Source organism: Cupressus sempervirens, chromosome 6, assembly GCF_028749045.1.
Source record: "Cupressus sempervirens isolate cs-2001-9-10 chromosome 6, ASM2874904v1, whole genome shotgun sequence".
In the NCBI taxonomy this organism is placed as follows: domain Eukaryota; kingdom Viridiplantae; phylum Streptophyta; class Pinopsida; order Cupressales; family Cupressaceae; genus Cupressus; species Cupressus sempervirens.
Window position 1 is genome coordinate 679,028,777 of NC_143123.1, and position 23,634 is coordinate 679,052,410.

At 36.5% G+C, this 23,634-nt stretch overlaps 1 protein-coding gene across 1 annotated transcript in view; it reads left to right on the plus strand.

Annotated features, from left to right (window-relative positions):
- The first annotated feature begins 582 nt into the window (after positions 1 to 582).
- Positions 583 to 23,634, plus strand: part of LOC149554015 (DDT domain superfamily) — a 76,238-nt gene continuing 53,186 nt past the window's right edge. The window contains exons 1-7 of the mRNA XM_089789338.1: positions 583 to 2,259; positions 4,531 to 4,641; positions 16,835 to 16,921; positions 17,015 to 17,052; positions 17,141 to 17,222; positions 17,694 to 17,800; positions 17,977 to 18,136. Of these exons, the coding sequence (XP_089645464.1) occupies positions 1,984 to 2,259; positions 4,531 to 4,641; positions 16,835 to 16,921; positions 17,015 to 17,052; positions 17,141 to 17,222; positions 17,694 to 17,800; positions 17,977 to 18,136 (861 nt within the window). The 5' untranslated portion in view covers positions 583 to 1,983. The remainder of the gene's footprint in view (positions 2,260 to 4,530; positions 4,642 to 16,834; positions 16,922 to 17,014; positions 17,053 to 17,140; positions 17,223 to 17,693; positions 17,801 to 17,976; positions 18,137 to 23,634) is intronic.

Sequence of the window (23,634 nt, forward strand, 5' to 3'; positions counted from 1 at the left end):
AGATTTTATAAGATATTCCCTGGTTTGTCGGTAGAAAACCAAAAAAAATCATACATTGCAAGAAAAAATGTGAAAGCCCTACTATTCACGTAACATGCCCATAGCCATTTGACATGTAATGGCAAGAACTAAAAATACAACTCAATCAAAAGCAAAAATACTATCCAAAAGATTTTTATATTTTAAATAACCATTTCTATTGGTGAACATTAAATTGGAAAAAGCACCCACTCCATGCTATACAACAAGTATGAACTAGTACGAATGAATTAATATAAATCAAAAGATAGAAATACAATGCATAGGAGGACATAAAGATTTACTTAGCTACGTAGACTTTAAAAAACTAAAATTGAACCAGGCCTAGGTACACAATGAATACAGAAGCTATAAAAAAAAAACTAAAATTGAACTACACAAAAGTACAACCTACCTCAAACAAGAGGAAAATTCAATAGCAAGCACATAGACCAAGGCATAACCATAAGCACAGCTAACTAGAGTTAAAAGCATTGTTCTCGCGGCGGGCGGGTGGGTTAGGTTCTCTAGTGTCTTTTTGTTCCCTGCAATTACCATGCCTCCACGCTGCCAAGTAATCAAAGAAATGGTTGCGCCTGTTCCTCTTCTGCACGGCCCACGTTTCTGCTGCGATTCGATCCCTTAACCTGCGTCTTCATCCCCTTTCGGACGAGATAAGAGTTTAAACTTTTTTCAAGTCCAAGGACAGCAAATTGGTCAGCAGGTTCTGTTCAATCGCAGAATATTCTTCATGCCCAATTTTAAAATAAATTCTGTGAAGGATTTACAGGAAGCAATGCAGAACAACGTCGTCGTCGTCGTCGTTCTGTGTTGAAGATTTTGTTCCTCGGCAGTTCGTAATTGTTGTGAGAGGGTTTGCGCCAGAAACATAGAAGGAAAGAGATTTGGAACAAGCTAATTGTTGCGATTCGGCTTTTAATAACAAGGCAGGGATTCTTGGGGCTTTGTTTCGTGTTTGGTGAATTTTCTGGAGATTTGCAACCTGCGAGCAGTCGGGAGGGTCGAACCTGAGCAAGTGGTGGTAAGCCTTTACAATGCCAAATATTGTTAGACTTTGTTAAAGATTTATAGGTTCCCGCAGTCGATAAGTAATTGCAAGAGTGTTTCCGGATAGCAGACATTGTCTAGTAGATTTTGAAAGAAAGGCCGTTGTAATTCGGTTTGTAATAATTGGAGGATTTAAGGTTTTGCTTTTTCAAGGTGGTCTAGTTTTTTGTGGGCGGGAAGAGTTCTAGGGACAAGATGGTGTGAGGATTTTACCCGAGTATTGAACTATTAAGTAAGGGTGATGACCTCAAAGAAATTTAGGCATAGAGGATTTCTCGCTGAAAATAGAAATTGGACAAATGATGGTAAATTCCCACCAATTACTGCTGGACGATTTATAGCTCAGAATTAAATTTGGACGAGCAGCTTTACATTATCACTAGCGTTGTAGGATTTCTAGCTGAGAATCACCATTTGATTAGCGGTGATAAACTTGCTAAACTTACCGCCAGAAGATCGGTTGCAGTGAATTGAACTTGGAACATGTGTTACAAGCTTCACTCATTTTATGCTGTAGGATGTCTAGCTGATAATTAAAATTGATTACGGTGATAATGTCTCAGCATTTTGCTGTTGGGAGATTGGTAGCATAGAATTGAACTTGGACCATCTGTGATAAACTCCATCAAATTTGCCGCCAAAGGAGTTTGAGCTGCGATTCTAACTTAGAGCGGCGGCAGTAAAGTCCCACTAATTCACGGTTGGAGATTGTCAGAGGATTTCTAGCTGAGAGTTAGATTTGGACCAGCGGCGTTACATTCCCACCAGTTTACCACTAGAGAGAAAACAGAGAAGTTCTAGCTGAAAGTTGAACTTGGTTTAGTGTGCAATAAATTTCCATCAATTTACCATTAGAACCCACTCTGGCAGGCTAATACGAGTGCTTGTTGGTGTGTGATGATTATGTTGGACGGAGGAGGTGGAGGCCTGTCCCATGCAGAAGACCAGCAGCAGCAGGATAGGAAGCGGCGCCTGGCCCGGGCTTGCACTGCCAAGACATCTGCACGTCTGGCACCCCTCGCACCAACTGTGGAACGGACAACCCCGCGGAAAAGTAACAGTGAAGACAGGGATTTCTTTACAGTTTTGACAACTCCTCCTGCTCCTCCTCACAAGCGCAGATGGCTGCTTCGAAGTATGTGGGAATTGGCCTCTGTTCTCAATTTCTTCCGTGTAAGTTCTTATACCTTTTGTTTTGGTAAAAACTTGTAGGAATTAGAGACTCTGACCTTCCATTCTTTGATTGAAGACTAAGATAGATCGTGAAAACACACACACAGACAGATTTTGATAATCAATAGTTTTGTTTGACAAAATCTTTTCATGCTCTCGTGGCACTCATCCCACTGAGAGCATATTACGAGGCTTAGATTATCTTTATAATTGAAATGATTTAGTACAACTACATCGATGAGAGCATCACTTTTTCAAATTTGGTACCATCAAGATGATTACTTTGTGTCACACTAGACCCTTTTCCAATGGACATGCTGAAGTCAATTTTAGTTCCAGAATTATTAAATTTTAGTTCAAATGTTGCCGGCAACTTCAAATTAGCGGTCATTAATTCCAGTTCTATTGAGACAGTAGATTACTCTATATTACGTGCCTATCCTGATCTCGTTATATGCTTGCTATACATATGGCTAATCACAGTGCGTTGGACAGAAGTGATATTCATACATATAATTTTATTCAGTCTGAACTCCATTATGCAGACAATTGCCAGTTCCTAGTCACTGGATATGAGTTTGCACCCCAACAAATCATTACATTATCCTACATGACTTTTTCAACATAAGTTCTGGACATTCCTACCCTGCCTCAATATGATTAGATATTTTCTCTTGCAATTTAAAGTTAGGACACCAATGACCCGTCTACCATGGCCCCTGGGACATATATAACTCTATTTTTCGCTCTCAATTTATTCCCAAAGTTATACTTGACTATCATTCAGTAGGCACAGGTCAAATATGAAGAGCATTCAGCTATCCTTGGTCGGTGGGTTTTGGGGGGGGGGTTGTAAATCAGCATAATACAATTTTTTAAATTTATCAAACTTCATATCATAAGCATATCGATTGCACAATGTCATTCACATAAGTTGCAACTATTATGCAACACAAGAGCACAAGATTTATGTGGAAACCCTCATAGGAGAAAGCCATGAGAAAATATTTGCTAATATAAACTTGTCTTACAAACTCTGTAGGCACCTACCCACAGGAGACACCAGTCCCCTTAATTTGTAGGCACCAACCTACTGGAGGCCCCAATCCCTAGAGCTAAACACTAACGTAGCAAGAGACACCAGTCCCTTCTTTAGTAAGCACTAACTTCTAAATTCTTCAATTGATGATGCTGTCTTTACACAATCTTAAAGTAGTAATACTTTCCTTAACAAATCTGCTTGTAGATGATCCAATGGTTATCATACAAATGCTATTCTTCATAATTCTACTTGATGATGATTCAATAAGTTCATCCATAAATCTGAATGCAATGATTTCACACATATCTCTACCATAAAATACTCTTTCAGATTCTTACATTCCCTGATTAGTTCTTAAGTCCAATCAGGCACATTTAAATTTTTTCTTTTCCCAAATTGCGGCCTTATTTACATCTGGAGTTCTTGTTACTTTGTTTCTGTTGTCAATAAAAGCTGTGATTGCATTGATCACATTTATCTTGCAAAGCTTGAACCTTGCCTCAGGTTTATGTTGATACTTGAATTACTTGTCTTGGAAAGCTTTAATCCTTAGTTCATCTTAATACCATTGTTATGGTCACATATATTTCTACCATAGTCTCCTCCTTTGAATTCTCACAACTCTACTTGACTACCATTCTGAAGTCCAAGCAGGCACATCTTGATTTTCTGTTTTCTGAAATTGTAACCTTATTAAGATCTGGAGTTTGTGTTACTCTGTTTCTGTTCTTAAGAGAAGCTGTGACTTCATTGATTTCATTTATCTTGCAAAGCTTGAACCTTGCCTCAGGTTTATGTTGATACTTTAGTTACTTGTCTTGGAAAGCTTCAATCCTGCCTTAGGTCATTAATTTCATTATAATACCATTGACATGATCAATTTGCCATTCACTGGTATCTAGCACGAGTCCTGTGATATTGCTGCAAAGCTTCACATTCTTGTCTCATTTCTTACATGTAATTCATTCTTTTTCATTTATGACACAATTGACACTCGCTGGTTACAAGTTCAAGTCTCTCCGAGTCATCATCTAATTACTTTCTTCCTCTGCTAATGCCTTTTTCACAGGTCTTAGTTAGCTTACTTGACTTCCCTGCTAAAATTCACTCTAGAATTTTCTTAAAATCATGACCCTGTATCTTTTGAGTTCTGACCAGTTTGGTTCTTAAGAGGTATTTATTTTAATCGCACTTGTCCTCTCATATTAATATAACCGGCCTTTGTGCAGGTTTTCCGGTCTGTTATCAATATAAATGTTGAATTCACTGCTGAGGAGTTGGAGACATCTTTGATTACACCAAACAATTTGTTGGATGATATACACATACCACTATTGAAGGTGTGGATTTCAATATTGTGTATTTTAATTTTTACATTTTCATGTCAGCAGGTTGACATACATCCTTGTTTGAATTATTTCATAGTTTCCTAATTTTGCATAGAGATAGCCCATGCAATTGACTTGGACTGCACTAATGTTTCTTTTAAACTGAAAGGTCTCTTTTTACTTTATTGTTTTGCAATTTTTCTTAATATCTTTAGGTTATCAGAAGAACAAACTTGCCTTGTATGAGTTTGGGCACTTTTGGCAGTCAGTGCTTTCAATTTCTATTTCTCTCTCATAATTAAATAACATTTTAATTATTCAAACAGTTAATTAGTTCATCTATAGTTAAAATAATTTCTTTTATTCCTTTAATCATTTGCACTTTAAAAACAACCTCTTTTAAAATGAAATAAAATCATCAATTTATTCATTAACGTTCATGCACATGAGTTAAGTAATTAATTAATTAAATTCATTTCTTAATTCTTCTCATATGCTCAGTTAAATAATTGTTTAATTCTAATCAAGTCTTCAGTTCTACCTCTCAAACCCCACTCTTTCTCTATTCAGTTGTGTTAACCAATGTCCTCCTAGTCAAATTCTCATATTATGTAACTTCTTAATTAATATTGTTGATCTGATTTATGCAGTTCTATGTTGTAGTTATCTCAACCAAGTTGCTTGAACAGAACTTAGCTATTCATTAATTCTATCGGCTGTTTAATTGGAGAGCTAGTTTTTAAAATTATTGTAATAAAGAGCATGCATCCCATAAAATGAGGAAAACAAACCTGCTCGAACATGCTATTGTACTCTTATTTTACCTTGCACAATCAAAGGCAAATCTATGGAACTTAACCACACTTGCAGTAGATATCAAACTTTTCTATTGAAGCCTAAAGGTATTCTTTCCAAGGTACATTGAATGGCATGGAAAATTGCTTGTCTATATTTTCTTTTGCTTAGGAGATAGCAATTTTGTGGGAGATAGTTAAATCATTTTCAAAAGAAGTTGGAGGTTGCTGCTTGGACATGGCAAAACTATTTTTCCTTACATAGGAACCTGCAATGGATTCTGTGCATGTGGTATTTGAACAGGGGATGCATAAATATCAGGTACATTATACCAGGATTGGCAATGGTTTCTTATGATGTCTAATGAATCTAGAGCCACTCATTCTGCAAAGATGTCTAGGATAATTGAATTTCTAAAGCGTGATATTAATAAATTTGGCAGTTTGTTTTTGTCAGAGTCTTTCAGATTAATAAGGATAGAGGGAATTCTGAGCGAACCCCTCCTGCTTCCATATTTTGTGTCATGAAGGTTCAAACATTAGGGAGAGCTAAGCTCTGATAATAATGTTCATCCTTATACTCTAAAACAAATTCTACCATAACCAATGTGATCTCTTGAACCTTTAGAGAAGTTCTTTCTTATATACCTCCAAACCAAATGCAAATACATGCACGTAGCCTAAACTTTCCAAAGCCCGCACTATGACAACAAAATGGGCTTGTACATCATTTACATGCTATAAAACTATAAATTGTAATTAACAAAACAAACTATGGAGCATGCCTATTATTTTCAGGCCTTTCTTAGTGGTCCATTAACCTAGTAGTACTCTGGGCTGAATTCCTTTTTTTGCTTTTTATTGAATCTCTCGTGTTTGGCCTGCTTTTTAAATTATTTTTTTACTCCATCTCAATCTTTTGCAAGTCATGCACATCAATCTCATTTGTATAATTCAGAAGACACGCATGTAGCGGCCACATAGGCAAATAATAGTCATGAATGCAAATGGTGTTCATGTAGGCAGACATTTCCTCCAAGAACCATAACATTGAGTGCAGAACCTGCAGCAATGAAGAAATACAATTAACTCAAGAGTGAAAGGATAATTTTAATATTTATACATGTACATACCTTAAAGCTAATTTTCTTATGGCAGCTGTTAAGCATGCTCTCGGAGAAATGATTGCCCACAAAAATAATAATCTTGAAGTGTTAAACTGACCTGTTTCCACAACTGACTTACGTAGTTCCAGGACTCTCCAAGACTTTTCAAGTCCGGGTGAGTCCTGAGCTGAGCCCCAGGGCCCAGAACTCTCTAGGAACTCATTCTAGGTGAGACTCACTAGAAACTGGTATTTTGCCAAGCTTTTGTTGAGTCCAGCCGAGTCTTGCTAAGTTCCAAGTAGGGTCAGCCTTGCTTAGTCTGAGTCCTCATTCTATGGTTACCCAACATTTTTTAACAGTTTAGCAAGGCACAAAACCTCTCTTCTTTGTTGCAGATTGATAGCAGGTCAGTGCGTAAAAATAAGATGAGCGATTGACTAATGAAGAAAAATCAGTTTTTACCTTGATTAAATAAATAATCTCACTGTATTTATGATATTATGTTGGTTCAGGCATGGGTATTGGAGCCCGGTCTGGCAATATTGTTCTCCTTAAGAACAATAATACTCACAATTCCCAATAGCAAGAATATTGAAATACCTTATAGTCATTTTTTGCCAAAACAAAATACTAAATTCTCGACATGTCTTTAGACTCTTTACACAAGAAAATTCTAAAATTACAAATCCTATTTGGTAATTTTCATTTTCTTATTTGTCAAAAGCATTTGTAACTCCCACTAGCATCATGTGCAGATGTTGCCTTGTCTATATAGATTTTGGCAAGTTGTGCAACCCTAACATCTAAATAATCATACTTGGGGGATAGATCCTACTCTTTGTCATGCCTTCATCATATCCAAGTGTCTTATGTGACGAGATGGCAGTTGGATATTCGTGGATCAAATCTTGTGCTTTTTTCACACCCAAATAAATATGCTTTCCAAATAAATGGGCTTATTTGTGTGGATGAAGGCATATGTGCTTTAGTTCATTGATTTGAAGAAGAACTTGCAACTTGTTGAGTTTGCATACAACATTTAGCATTTAATTTAATAAAGTAAAAACATAAATAAAAAACAAAGAGAGGAGATTTCACAATCGATGATAATAAGCTGCTAGAGTTTTTGGATTAGATTGTGTTGAATATTTTTGTATTAGCATTTTGGATCACACTCCATGATCCATCATTACTATGAAGTGTAACAGTGAAATTGTTAAAAACTGAATGAATGGAGAAAACAGAATGAATATTGCATTAACAATGAACTCCTAATAGAGTTTATATATGATAATTATAATATAGTCTAGAAAAAACTAAAAAAAAAGCCTAAATGACCATTTACTAAGGTTCTAGAAGAACATGCTAAGTATAGAAAGAACTGAAGATACTAAAGACAATCTAATACCCTCCCTTAATGGTCATTCTATCAACTACCCCATAGAAGACATACATGTCTTGTAGTGATAGATACTTAGAATATTCTGAGCTGTTGCTGAAACCCTCCTTGGATCTGCAGAATGTCATTGACCAAGTGTAGCCACCAAAAAACAGAGAAGGTGGTCTCCTTCTCCAGAATGATTTGCCGGTGTGAGAGTAGAGCCTGTCATAATCTCTTCCATTGACCCCCCCAGAATCTGCAAAACCTTTGACTAGAAATCATCACGGAAGCATCCAACCTGACGTTGGATAGCAAATTTACTCTTCCTTGTAGACAAAGACAAAAACACTAAGAACAATTGTCATGACTTTGAGGACAAATCGCCAAACCCTTCAAACTTTGTAGATGAGGATGATGCTTTGGAATAGAATGCAAGATATACTATGGTGTGAAGAATTACAAAGCATCATTTTTTGGAAAAAAATGTTAAAGACCTAGAATTCACATCTCATGTGAACTATGCATATTACAAAAGCTAGAAAAGGATTTCGAGGAGAGAAATTGACAAAAATCCAACACAATTTTTGAGGTGAAAATTCGATCAAAACCAAAGTAATGAGACTCGGACCGGGCTCGGACTCGGCAAGGGTAACTCGACCTATGACCCGGCTCGGGCTCGCCTTTGACTCTGCAGTGGCTTGGCAAAGTGATAAAACCTTTGAAATTTAGAGATTTTTTTGGATTTTAATTAATTCCATGCACCCATTATTGAATATAGATTAAAGGCCAATAGCATCATAAAATAGAAGGTAATTTGATCACATACATAACATGCATTGATTACGTAACTACAACGGCAAAAAAAATTAAAAATCAGCCAAGTTAACCGATTCACCTAGGTGAGTCAGCTGAGTCACCCAGTCAAGTCAGGTGAGTTAGGTGAATCAGCTCAATTGACCTGCCGAGCTAGTGTCACGGGTCATTTTGACCTGGCTGAGGTAACTTGACTTGCAGACTCGGACAACTCGCCTGACTCGCGGCAAGTCTCGTTACTATGATCAAAACCTAACAAAGGATGAAGGAAACAAAAAAAAGAATGTTGAACTCCATTTTTGAGGAAAAATGGTAAAACCCAACCAAATTATTTTTAAAGGAAAAAATTATGAAAACCCAATTGAATTTTTTAATGGAAAAAACTATGAAAACCCAACGGAATATTCTTTTAAAGGAAAAATTATTAAAACAATCTTAAATTTTTTAAGGACAAAAAAAAAACCGTTAAGATAACTTTATGTAATTTTTTTTTGTTAAATTTGATAATGTGTTTTTAAGGATAAAACTATTAAAAATCCCAGATTTTTTTCTATAATAGAAAAATTATTAAAAAAACGCAAGGACTGACTGCTGGAGACCACACGAAAAATTCACTGACTTGGCAAAAATAAGCGCAAATGGGGAAAAAATAGTGGATTGTGGATCTTTTGAAAGAACTGGTGCTGGTCTGATAGAGCTGGAAAGAAAAAATTGACGGAAATACTTTGACGTGGGCACCAGCAGATTGGATGGGGCCGAAAATTGTGGGGGTCTTGAAAAAATTCCCTGCTGCTACCAAAAAACCCCAAAAGACGGGCTACTCCGCTGACGTGGCTGGGAAAAGTCATGGGTATTGGATGCTGCCCAAACACGGGTGACACATGCTGGCCTTCTTACAGGCCAATAGAAAAATTAGTGCGATTGCAATTGAAACAACTGAACAAAATGGAAGTTTTAAACTTTGAAACTTTTGGAAAATTACACTAAAAATTTCATGAAGAAATTTTTAGAATTATAAATGCATAAAAAAATTAAAAGCTTTAAAATTTCTGAGCCCTCCCATAAGGGAATCAGGCTCAGGCCTGCTCTAATATCATTACGTTGTTAAAAACTGAATGAATGGAGAGAACAGATTGAATATTGCATTAACAATGAACTCTTAAATAGAGTTACAGACGCTAATTATAGCATAGTCTGAAACTAGATTGAACTAAGAAAAACTAAAAAGAAATCCTAAATGACGATTAGCTAAGGTTCTAGATAAGATAAATTTATTAATGTCCAACGAGAGACTAAATATAGCAAGAATGGGCTAAATATAGAGAAAATGAGCTAAATATAGCAAGAATTGAAGATAGTAAAAATAATGTAATAGAGTACAAAGGATGATCATTGAGTGTGATCCAAAACATTGATAAAAAATATTTAACGCAATCTAATCTAGCAGCCCTTGCAGCTTATAAATTATAAAATATGTCATTTTAATTCAGTGTAACATAGGCCCTCGGGGGTAGGGGGACTAAGGATGGTTTCTTGGGACTAGGGGAAGAAGGGCTTCAGTTTGGGGACGACGGTGGGAGCAGTGCTGTATATACTATTTACTATACAGATAGTACTTGAAATGCTAGTTATGAAAAGATGTATAACAATATAAGAAGTAAAATAGAAAAAATGCAAATGCTAAATTTTGAACACTTGAACATTGAACGAATGAAGAATGAACATTGATTATTGAATCACTAATTACTATTGGAAATTAAAATACTAAATAAAATTGTCAAATCAGCAGATGGAAGATTTCTAGTATATCAAAAATATTTTAAAGGCGATTACAAAAAATAGTATGATACCAAAACAAGTACAAAATGGCAAAATGTAGTGAGGGGAGGCCTCTATCTCAAGGCTACTCTTCATCTTTGGAACACAGCAAAGAGGGTGTAAAAACATCGACTTTATTTGACATCATTTCCCTATTAATTTCTTCTTTTATTTTTAAATGTGAAAGCAAGGGTTAGTTATGCTTAGTGGGGTCTCAGGGAAGTGCCATTTTTGAAGCATTTTTCACCCTAATAGCAATTTAAACACTTATTAAATTCACTTTTTATTCTTTCTGCCAACGAGGGATATGCAGACGTCCCAAGTGTTGAAGTTGATGAAAGACCAACCCCACAGCTCCTAAGAAACACTTGCATGCAAACACCTATCACAGAAAGAGAAGCAAAAACTATGGTCGCTGGAATTCCCAGATCCACAAATGAGACATTCTTGATGAGCAAAAAAGAGATTGCTATTATCAAAAGTGAATGAATGAATTACAAAGAGATCAATCCTTATAAAAGGAGATCAAAACCCTAACAGGTAAAACATAGGTTACATGATAATAATTAATAAAATAATTAATTAATATATGCCTAAAGTTTAGCTTAAGTAAACTAGAGATAATAAGTGACTTAATAATTAAATCAAAGTGATTTAATTAATAAGGCAATATCTTATTACTCTAACGCCCCCCCTTAAAATAAACTTAGCGAGTAGCTATACACCTAGAAACTATTGCTCAAAGGAAATTTGGGTCCCGGCAACAATGCCTGATGAGATACCCAAGCACAACCAAATCTCTGTAAAGAGGAGAAATAGAGAAAACCACATGGGAAAAGCCCTACTCCAAAAAGAGATGGAAAGAATGTTTCATAAGATAGGAACAAAAGATGATCATGAAGAACACCGCTGAAGCATGAAGCTGCAAACACTGCCAAACTACTGATCTGAAGAACCTCCATTGTATAGAACATGACCAGGTAGAGAAAATTAAGTTTGAAAAGTTGATCAATTGAAGATGGAAGGTATCTTCATGGCCTCAAAAAATAGGAATGAAAGAATATCTATATGGTAAATGATCCATCTCATCGAAATGCATAGGTATTCAGCCACTACAATCGCCTAGTACATAGGATCAAATATTGAATACATAGCTCACTCCATCAAACCAAGAAAGCAATAGAACCAATGTTACCCCCCTATAATGCTGAGAGGTAAAACATAACACTCACACTCAATGCGATATCTCCTGCAGAAAGAAGAACTAGGAACATCATTGAAGCATGAAGAAGTCGCAAACTCTGTCGAAAAGAAATTGCTGATTTGTAGAACCTCCACTGAAATAGAACTTGACCAGGTAGAGAAGATTGTAATCTGCATTGAATCAGGAGGCACATGAAGGCAAACAACTAAATGTGAAGATACAGATGGCATGAACCACCAAAGCCTGAAGAGCTGATCAATCAAACCAAGAAAGCATGAGAAACAATAGAGGAACCCCCCCAATGTTGACAAGGGTGCAATGACAAGCAACTGAGAAAGTGGGCCGATAACTCTTGCAAAAGGGAAGAACTGAGAACATCGAGAGTGAGGAAGAGGTATAGACACCTATAAAGGCACGTGCCATTGGCACATCATGGAGCTAATGTTGTGGAAGGGACACTCACTTGACAAAGATGACAGTAAAAGGCAAACAACTATACCCCCTATGGCACTTTATAATGTATTTGGAGTACAATTAGTCACAATGATGAACAAGATCCCAAAAATGCAAGGAGTGACACTTTATTTCAGTGCGTTTGCATAAATGTGCTTACAAATGATATCAACAATGATTAGAAAGGGCAAAGAGTTGTTACAACAGAAGTATAGCCCAAAAGAAGAAATGTCATGCCACGAAAATGATCCTCGCACTTGAAAAATCCAAGATATCCACCATAGTGCAATAAAGAAAAAACCATAATAGAAAGAGTTTGGAGCAAAATCTGGAAGACAAACCAACATTTCTGGAAAGAGAACTGAATGAGCTTTTAAAAAATATAATGTTTTCGAAAACGAAGTTGGGATGCTCAAGCTATGCGCATTGGAGTGAAAAACAAAATACCTTGCTTTGACTGCCCAAATAGGGAACCAAACAACATCAAAACCCAAAAATTCCTGCGCCATCGTCTCCGTCTTGGAACCAGCTTTCCGGTGCTTCTTTTGGATTGAAAAAAGACCTCTATATGCTCAAGATATGGCCAAAAAATCAATAGTTGGTCTAAAACGGGTCTTGAAGGGCATGCAGGTGGGATGATGCAGTGCTGATGTCAGTAGGTCACTGCATTAAAATTTACGGCCTAGCGGCCGTTGTAGCAAAAAAAAAGATCACCACGTGGCATCCGAGTGCCAGTGGGGGCCCAAAGGCTGATGTGGCACCTACGTTGGCAGTGAAGCTTGGGCGGAGGAGAGCAGTGGCCGGCGGAGCGGTGGTCGTAGGTGGCGGTGGTCATTGGAGTGGTGCGGGAGGAAGATTGCTGTCGGTGTCGGAAACTATTGTAGGTGGGAAAAAAATCGGTGTTGGAAGGTGCTGCGGCTGGTGTCGGAATACTCCCAACGCGCCGAAAAAATGGCTCTGGTGTCGGAAAATGGCATTGTGGCCGTTTTCATTTTTTTTTTTTGAAAAATCATCTTGTTCTGCGTACAGGAGGCCGTACGGCCTGTTGGGCAATTTTTTTGCCTTTTGGATCAATGTTGTCCAAAACGGACGAACTTTATATGAAAATGGGGGTTTTGACGCCTTCTGAATCCAATTGCAAGGTCGGGTTGGCCTCAAAGTGCTCCGAATTTCAAAGACCCCCCTGTTTTCACAAAAAAACTCTCGTAAAACACTAGATCTGATCTGTCAAACCCTCATTCTCCTTTTTCTCCAAATACTGAATAAGCTACAACAGATTTGGCTCTGATACTATGTTGAAGTTGATGAAAGACCAACCCCACAGCGCCCAAAAATCACCTACATGCAAACACCTGTCACATAAAGAGAGAAGCAAAAACTATGGTGGCTGGAATTCCTAGATCCACAGAGGAGACATTCTTGATGAGAAAAAAGAGATTGCTATTATCAAAAGTGAATGAATCAATTACAAAGAGATCAATCCTTATAAAAGGAGATCAAAACCCTAATAGGTAAAACCTAGGTTGCATGATAATAATTAATAAAATAATTAATTATTATATGCCTAAAGTTTAGCTTAAGTAAATTAGAGATAATAAGCAACTTAATAATAAATCAAAATGATTTAATTAATAAGGCAATATATTACTACTCTAAGGATAGTCGAGGGACACTCGAGGATCCCTCAACGCTCTTGGGGAGGCCATCACGTCCCTGCATCTCAATAGGTGGTGAAATGGAGGTTGTGGGGGATGCCCCATCATCATCCTCTGTCCTTGAGATGTTTGCGTATTGGAAACTCGGGGGTTTAGGAGGGATCCACTCATGTGATTCACCATTTAAATCACAAGAGGTTGCAAGTAAATGGAGGCTTGACCTTGGAGATACCACCAATCAAGAAGATTTTCCTATAATTGTCTTGAAGAACATATATAATGCGATTTTTATAATATTTGAAGTGGCCAAACTTGCTCAAGACAATATTATGGATATCTTCCTATGCAATTTGTTAATGTTTTGGCCAGAAAATAATGATAAACAACAATAAACAAAAAGAGCAAAATAGGTACAAAACACACAAGAACTTATCTTGGGGAAACCCTTTAACTTGAAGGGAAAAACCCAACCACACTAGAAAAATCTCCTTTATTGATATAATAAATGTTCAAGTACAATACTTTCCACTTGATACCATGTTTCAACTCTCATAGCAATCACTTATATATAATTGAGAGACTCGTCATATCACAATTGCAAGTTTGTTCAATTTCCAAATACAAGTCTCTTCATATTTCGAAACATATGACTCTTTGCATGACACTCGTCTCTTCATATAATATTATCTTAAATATTATCATAAATATCTAATCCACTTGTAAGTGTAATACATAGGTATTATCTCAATTTCAATATATAGCAAAATCAAAGATAAAGCTCTCTATTGCAGCTACAATCTTCAACACTCCCTCTTAGCAAGAGAGAGATCTTTAATATGAAAGGCACACATAGCTGCAACTAAAGATGTCAATGATAAATTCTCATCACATGGACCCTTATTTAAAACATGTTATTTTAGCCTAACATAATTCACATAGTTACTTCATAAGAGCATAACATTAAAGTCATGGACGTAGACACATGACGTCTACCATGCCTACTTACAGAAGGTGGCTTCACGATACCTACTCGCAAAGGGTGAAACAAGGACTTTCACCTCAAATTTCTGCTAGGGAAGAATGCATTTCCAACATTCCTATTCATAGAAGGTGGAACAAGGTCTTTCACCTTATGCTTCTCTCAAGAAGAATGCATTTCCACCATGCCTACTTGTAGAGGGTGGATCCACCATATACCTACTTGTAGAGGGTGGAACAAGGGATTTCACTTCGAACTTCTTTTGTAGAGAACTCATTAACAAGGGATTTCACCTTGAACTTCTCCCTTACAATGAACAACTCGTTAACAACATGTATAAGAATGACTGTTTTTCTCAACAAAGACTCCCTCCCAGCAGGGACAACCTTGATCACCACAGTACAATAGCTGGTTCCAGTTTGACCAAACGGGAGCTTTAAAATTTACACTGCCAAATCAGCTTGCAAAGAATTAGACATCTCCCTTTGTCACCTAACCTTCCTCTGAAGCTGAAAAATCTCCTTCTGGATATCATTTCCTGTATATGATATTCTTTTTATCATCAATTCCATGATTGCAACCAGCATTCACATGTTCATTAATTTCTCATCATCTTATAGCTTCTTCATGCATCCTGCAATCAAGAGAGATTAGTAATAACTCATCAAACTAAATATAGGGACCAATGCTATACACTTTTCCCAGTAATATAACAAAAAATGCAAGATCCATGTGTGAGCTTGATGCCAAGCAACCTAGCATTGCATCCCCGCTATGCACTACTAACAATTCTAACAAGACCCCCAATCTGAGGTATGACAGTCTAGAGTATCACATGGTAATATCAAGAGCGACTACTCTAAAGCTCGACAAGAGAGTCTCTGAAGCCGATATCTCACATCTCAAAATAGAGTCTCATACAGTCTCGTACGATTGCTCCAGAATCATTACCACTTGAAGTAGATACAATAATCACACATAAAACATCTACTACTGACGTCTGAAAGTCAATACATTGAGTATCACGAATAATATCCTTCATATCCTGCAAAATACCTCAAAATACATAATATCTATCAAAATTTCAATACTCCTTACCCTGTTAAAAAAAAGCTGAGATAGTAACAGCAAGGCCACCAATGAATATCCAAGATATGCACAGCTTGAGAGTCGACACTTACACTGATTCATAATATAGAGATCATAGCTTTCAGTATCATAAAACCAATAGTAGTAGAAGATAGCAGAGCTTATGAACTCAATCCATACATTGAACATAATCTCTGGTAAGTGCTTATATATATTGAACATAAGAGGTGCATATATTAGAGGTCCAAAATGAATGCATAGGGTCAAATCCGGACCCTGTTCGAATCCAGCATGAATCCATCACTAATCCACGTGGACTTGGGAGAATCTGCCACGAATCCATCATGAATTCACGTGGACCCGGGGGAATCTAACACAAATCTGTGTGGATCCCCAGGAACTTGCATGCCAAACTTGGAATAAGTACACATGAATCCATATATAATGCACATAAATTTTTTCTTTTATATAATGCACACACACACACACACACACATACGAATACATACAAATGATAATGGAAAAAAAATCACAAATCGGATTCTCGTACCCGAATCCGAATCAGCAACTTAGATAGCCTTGCTTTCAGTGGTTTAGCCCAACACTAAGAAATTCACTTCATTATCATTCGAATTACAATTGTTTAATTGAAGCTGCATAACATTCTGTCCCTTAATCCATGTTTGGCAATCATCAAGTAGTTCCTCTCATCTCCTTGCTCATGCATGAATGACTTAATTCAGTTTTTCATCTCGGTTTGCTCAGTTCTCCACTATTTATTTTTTGAATGCTATATAAATGTGGTTAGAAGTTAAAAATAGTAAAGTTTTTAAGAACACTTTTAAATTCGTGTGGATCTCAAATATTTGACTGTATGAAAATGCCAATCTGACACCATGTCTGTGTCATGCAGGCAATACCTCCCATAATCAGGTCTGCATTGGGGCGAGGCACATGGGTGACTGTATTATGTAAGAAGCTTAAGGACTGGTGGTTCTGGGTAGGTTATAGGCATGACATGGGAATTTTGAGGTCTACTGATATACTGTTCAAATTTCTGTAACTGAACTCTCTTGGCTACTTTTGTCTTTAGGTGGCTGAAGGGGAGCTCCCAATCATAGCATCTCATGGGTGAGAGTTTTAATTTGAAGTATCAACTTTTTATTGCTCGGTTTCTATTTGTAGGAGGAATATGAAGGGCATGCAATTGATTGTGCAGAGAGGAGCTTGGAGCATACAAAGAACTTGACCCTGGTACTCGGGTGCTGATTTTGAAAGCACTTTGTGAGATCCGTGTACAGGTATGATTCATTTCTGCTTGGTTTTCTTGTTTTGGTAAAACTGCGATGGATGAATGCTGCATACTTGGTTGACGAGTAGCTAAGAAGGTGCAAATTTATTTTCTTCCGACATTTTCCAGTTGCCTTTGATACCAATTTTTTGTTTGTACACAATATTGTCTTTTTCCCTATTATGCTTTTCAATACCTCCTGACTTGTTTTTGGATGACAAAACCTCTATTTCTTTTTGAATAACAATGATCACTGTTTTGAAGTATTCTTACCATTGTTTTTTCAGTGCATCGGTAAGAAAAAATGGCTTTCCCTTATGCTTATTTGAGTTATATTAGCCTCAAATTATTTTGTGAATATCCATTATCTTTACCCGTATGAGTAGGTAGAAACTTATTGCTAGTATGGCTTAATCTGTATCTCATGTGACTAATAATATGCACCATTTTATGAAACATTGTTCCTTCAATTTCATAATAGCAAGAGGACATTCAACGTTATATAGATGACTCTCTAAAGCACGGGATCATACTCTCAACATTTAGAAAGGAGCGAATAGGGGGTGATGCACATGGAACCTCCTTTTGGTAAACTATTTGACCACCAAAGATCTTGTTTCTCTTTGGATTCTCTTGGCTTATTACAGATTTCAGAGAAATACTATTTAATTTAAGCTCGTTAAGAAGTTTTCTTCTATAGTTTTAATTGATGGAAACTGCCATGAATTTCTCATCTAAAATGGTTATGTTGCATTCCTTTAAAGGTACGAGGGTGATCATATTCTTGGGCATCGTTTATATAGAGAGATTCGGAAAATTGAGGTCAAAACCAAAGCCAAGGGTAAAGGCCGATCTTCATTGCCAATAGTCACTTGTCAGTGGGAAACTGTTGCAGTCAATTTTGATGAGTTACAGGTGGTAGCGGTAAGTTGTTCCAAGAAGAGAGATTTATTTTTAATTGCAGTTTTTATTATTTAGAGATTTATGCATCTTTTATAATAACAACTTTGTAAATTATTCACTCTTCTTATAACTTTGAAACATTTAGCAAAAATGAGCAAGATTAGGGAGTCCAAGTAGGTTGAGCATCTCTTTCTATCTAGTTACATTAAGTGATAAATTTGTTCAGCATCTTGGATCTTGCATTTTTTTACCTTCGACTCTGCCACATCTGTCTGAAAATGAGCTGTGCACATTGGTAGAACCTACTTGCAGCTTGGTCCCTGTTGATCTGTATTTTCTGCATTTGAATGGACATATATTAGCATTTGCGGTTCACGACAGAAAAAACACCTCTTAAATTTACAGGTGTAAAATGTTTTCTAAGCTTATTTTTGATGTCACTTTTATAAATATCTTTCTTAATTTGTGATGAAATCAACTTGTTAAGCCTGTGAACCTCATCAACTCTGCTAGAAAAGTTTCTCAACTCCATAGACAAGGTCACCTGGGATAGCAGAAATCAATTAGGCATGAAAAGAGTATAGACATCTCAACAACTTAAAAGGCACCACTAATTTATAAAAACTTAATGTTCTTCCGTACCTCATAATGACAAAAGATCCAAATGTAAACTAGGAATGGTACAAAAGATTGTTGGAAGCATGAATGCTGATGATACTTCTTTGGGGGAGTATTACAGAAATATGATTAGATCATTATCATGATGATATGTTACATTTATGACTGTGTTTGTCATTGATGTCAACATAGCAGTTTTCTGTGGTGTTTGACAGAAGGACAATGGAAAGATCAAGTTGGTATGGACAGATCGTTGAGTACTTTCACTAGCAAGGTTAATGGGAGACACTATTAAGTGTCTAGTATATGCAGCTAACCTCTAAAGAAAAAAGATATTAAGTCTAGAAGAAGTTATGCAAGTTTTGGTGAAGACTGTTCTGAGATAGAGTTTACAGAAGCATGTTCTGGTAAATTTGTTATATCTCTTAGCAGAATTATTATTTTGAGAAGCAAGGTTAAAGGCATGCAAAAGACATGTTGGTGATGATGTAGCTAAGCTTGCTCATCATAATATTACATGTATGGAAAGTTATTCAACCTACAAGGGGACTGATTATTGTTATCACTAGGTGTAACATGTTCTTAATGAGGTCCTATAATAATTAATTGAGAAGTTGTAATAGCCGACTCAGGGAATTGTATTATGGATTTGGTATAAAGGAAGGACATTTTCCTTTAATTGGATATATTGTATGAATGATTGCAAGAAGCATGAAGAGCAGAATGCAAAGATAGGCAGAGCAGAGCAAAGTTGGAGAGAACTTCGTTGCCAAGGTTTTATTTGGTGATCTGAGGTTTGATATTTGGATCCGAAGTTCGTGACTTGGTCTACAAGTTCTAACAGTGATTGGTCTTGTTAACAGGACAGAGGATAAAGCACAATACGAACAATTATTCTGCAAGGAATAGTCGAGAGATCAGTTGGACAGTGAGTTCATTGGTCTTGCTTCAGACACTGTTTGGACAGTGGGTCCCTCTGTCTTCTACAACTCCTAACAGGGATTCAAGGTCTCCTAATAGGGACTCTTATGTATTGAATGTGTTTATAGACTCATAACAAGGTCCATCCTCTAACAAGGAACATATATATCAGTATATCTTTGTGGGCATCATTCCCATTGGGGTTTTCCCTCTGATCAATTCCCTAGTTAACAAATCTGGTATAATTGTGTATGTGCATCTTGTTGTGGTTGCTGTTTACTTTGGTTGAATAGTTAAGATTAATTAAGGTTGATAAATGTTTTAATTGGATAACTGATTCACCACGCCCCCTCTCCAGTTATCTTGGTGGACTATTATTTCTAACAAAGATATCCTCTTAGCCAAATAATACTAATGTAATTTGTTTTGCATGATTGCCTTATTTTTTTAAAAATATGGCTGCATTGTTTGTAATACAGATTTCTTTTTTTAAAGTACTAACTAACAAATATGATACATATGGGATGTTCACTTTAATTGATATGACATTATGCTATTAAGTATAATTGGAAGAATGACCTGATTTCTACCCCAATGTGGGGCGGATGGGGCTGGGAGGATGAGAGAGAATGAAGGGTCTACGATCGCATTTGCCTAGAAGATCAAATCCCCCAGTAAATATTTTAGTCTTATCGAAGCAATCAAAGATTATAATTTATAATGATCCTTCTAGAGCATTCTATATGATTCTTTCTCACCTCTTAGCCTCTTTGCAAGGCTGACAACTACAACAATGGGACCTAGACTACCAACTACATGTATCATAAATGTGATCTTTGCTGCCACAACATATGAATAGAGCCTAAGTTTAACGTAATTTACAATAAATTAAAGAGCTTAATTTTAGTCTAGATTTAAAAAAAATAAAATAACTAACTTTCCACTCATGTCTTTTTGAGAATGTGCCTTTTAACTTTACCCTGCAACTACCAACGTAACAACCAATTCTTCCAATAAGGATCATTCGCCACATTGAAAGGGATGTTAATGTAACAAAAATCAGCACATGCAATGTCCGTTTAAGCAGCGCACTTCCCTGCCCCATTTTGTTGCTTGCAATGAGGGTTGTGCTCCATGTGTTTTTTTGGGCACAAGAAAACTATGTGCATTATTGGGACTGGTGCTGGTACTCTACTAGAAGTAAGTGAAGTGGTGGCTGTGGTGTTGGTGGATTTGTTTTGGATGCATGGACCATGAAGAGAGCCCACCATGCCCTGAGCTGCATCTTCATCCAATTCATGGTTGAGTGGAGCACCTTGAGAGGAAACTATAGATGTTGTCATGGCTGCCTTTGTCCTTGCCTGTTGCAACTTTTCTTTTCTGTCACTTTAAGTATGGTATTATATTTCCAGTGTAACACAGGGACGAGAATCCTTTCCATGTACCATATTCCCTTCAAGATGGGATGTCCCAATGGATGAGAGTCCTTAAAGGAATTTTCGTACGGGCCACATTTTAAATAGGCAGAGATATAGCAAAGATAACAACATTTAATATGCATGTCGGCAGCAAGGTGGAATATTCTCTCTTCTATCAGATGCAAGTTCAATGACTATCATACAATTCATTGCAATGCACATCATACCACTGAATTGGATATGTAAAGAAGCTGCAGTCCAAAAATTCAACGTGTCCAAATGACTCTACTGTTGAGGTTTTTTAGTGACAACAAAGATTTCCCTATATAAAGATCATAAAGTTGTTGAATGGTTCAAGGAAATGCATTGTAGGCCTTTCCCTGATCCTGGTTTACAATCCAAATTTTCAATGAGTCCAAATTGCTCTTCTGTTGAGGTTCTTTTTTGTGACAATAAAGATTTCCCTATATAAAGATTCTGAAGTTGTTGAGGGGTTCAAGGAAATGAAATGTGCTGTAGGCTTTTCTCTCATCCTGGTTTGCAAGATGTAGTTATAAGTTCGTTGTTGAGTTCATACACTGGATTAGCCTAAGTATCAAGGGTCTTTAAGGATGCTCATAGTCGTTGGAACTTCAATGGGCGACAATTTCAACACCTACAGCCTCTTGCAATCAAAGTTTTGTTGCAAATAAGTTTGGTAACTTTTTATTTATTTTTATCTTTAAGTGTCATTTATAAATATTAAGATTTACTCTGTCCCTCAACTTTGTCATAAATTTTACTCGGCTGCTTGTTCATCTGCATTTGAGAGGAATTGGAACACATGTTCCATCTGCTTGGTAAAAATTGAAATCACTTAAAATCACTTAAAATCACTTAAACAACATGGCTTCAAGGGGATACAAGGTTGTGTATTTTCTAGGACAAATCATTGAATGAAATTTCTTTTTTTAGCAGAAGTGGAAACATTGATTGAGAAAGTGGTGAAGATAAATGGTGCAGCACCATTTTGATAAATGCAGTATTTTTCTAAATATGACAGAGTGATATTGCGAAGTTGGAATGTTTCAAAATGGCCCCTGTTAAGGGGTGCTCAGAGCTAATTTAATTGTAAATTTGGTAGTCTTAAAATGGACAATACCAATAGGAGGTCTGGAGAAGGTCAATTTTAATGGAGCAGCCAACAGAAACCAGTGCCCATTAGGGTGGGATGTACTTTGTTTGGGAAGAGGGGTGGTTACTGTTCATCTTCTTGAAAATATTAAAAGTGAGAATTTGGTTACACAAGGCTGAAGTACAAACAATAATTTTTGGGTTACATGTTTGCGAACATTTTGGTTTTCATTAGTCCAGATAGAGGAATAATTCATTGTCATAATCATCATAGATACGACCTATAGATAACAATTTATTGATGCTGAACTTTCTTTTATATTTTAACTATTTAGTCTGGAGTCATTTAGCAGCTACTGCAAGGTTATGCTTTGAATATATTATTTTTGTGTTCATAATATCAGTATAATGTATGTGAGTAGGGAGAGAGGTGTTGTTAAACTTCAAGCTGTCTTCAGAAATGATAATTATTTTCTAGGATGCCGGTTCAGGTTCATGTTCAAGCTTGGGTTTAAAAAAGCGGTTTACCCGTACCGATTTTTTTTGAAAAAGGGTTTGGATTTGTTACTAATAACATGTAATATATATAGGCACACAGACGCACACAGACGCACTCATATTAATGCAGCCTAGAAGCATGAGTTGAGATTAGAATGTCACTTAGTATCATAAAAACAACAAGAAGCTTGTAAGCCATTGACCGTGCCATCAATGCTTTGAAATACATTTAAATAAAGCCAACTAAAGCTGTTGTGGCATAAGATAATCAAAAGCAATTTGTATTCCTTTTGATCAATGACTACAATCATGTTTCAAAGATACGATTTCAAGTAAATTATGACTTTGGGGACTTAAAAGCACCTTGTAAACCATCTGTATAGCAGTTTAAAATTTAAATCAATGGAAAATGCAAGAGACAAATGCAAGGCAAAAGAGAAATGCATACAAAGGAAATGAATAAAATCAATGCTTATGTTGGCTTCTCGACAACTTGAGAAGACTTCCGATCACTATTTAGCATGCAAACTTATAAAATTCAGAGAATGAACCATTTTCTTCATGTTACAGTTGAAAGAATATTATGCGATCTTCCCATTGTTATACATTTCCCTAGGATGTATAATGAAAAGCAATTAGGATGTATAATGAAAAGCAATTATAAATACTCGGTCCATATGTAGAATAGGAAATTTTGGAATTGCTTCCTTTAGCTGCTTGGGCTATTGATTGGAACAGTCAGGATCTTCTTCTCACAATGTGATTCCTTTACCTTGCAAACTCATCTCTTATTTTTCATTTCAGTCAATGTTTAGAATGTATTTGTAATTTGAATATATGCAGAAGAGGGTTTCTCACCCATTTTCTTAGATATGTTCGTCTGTGTTTCTCAGAAATTCGCCTTGGTCTGCCCGGGTCTGAACTGGGTGTGGTCTGGTTCAAACCAGCCTT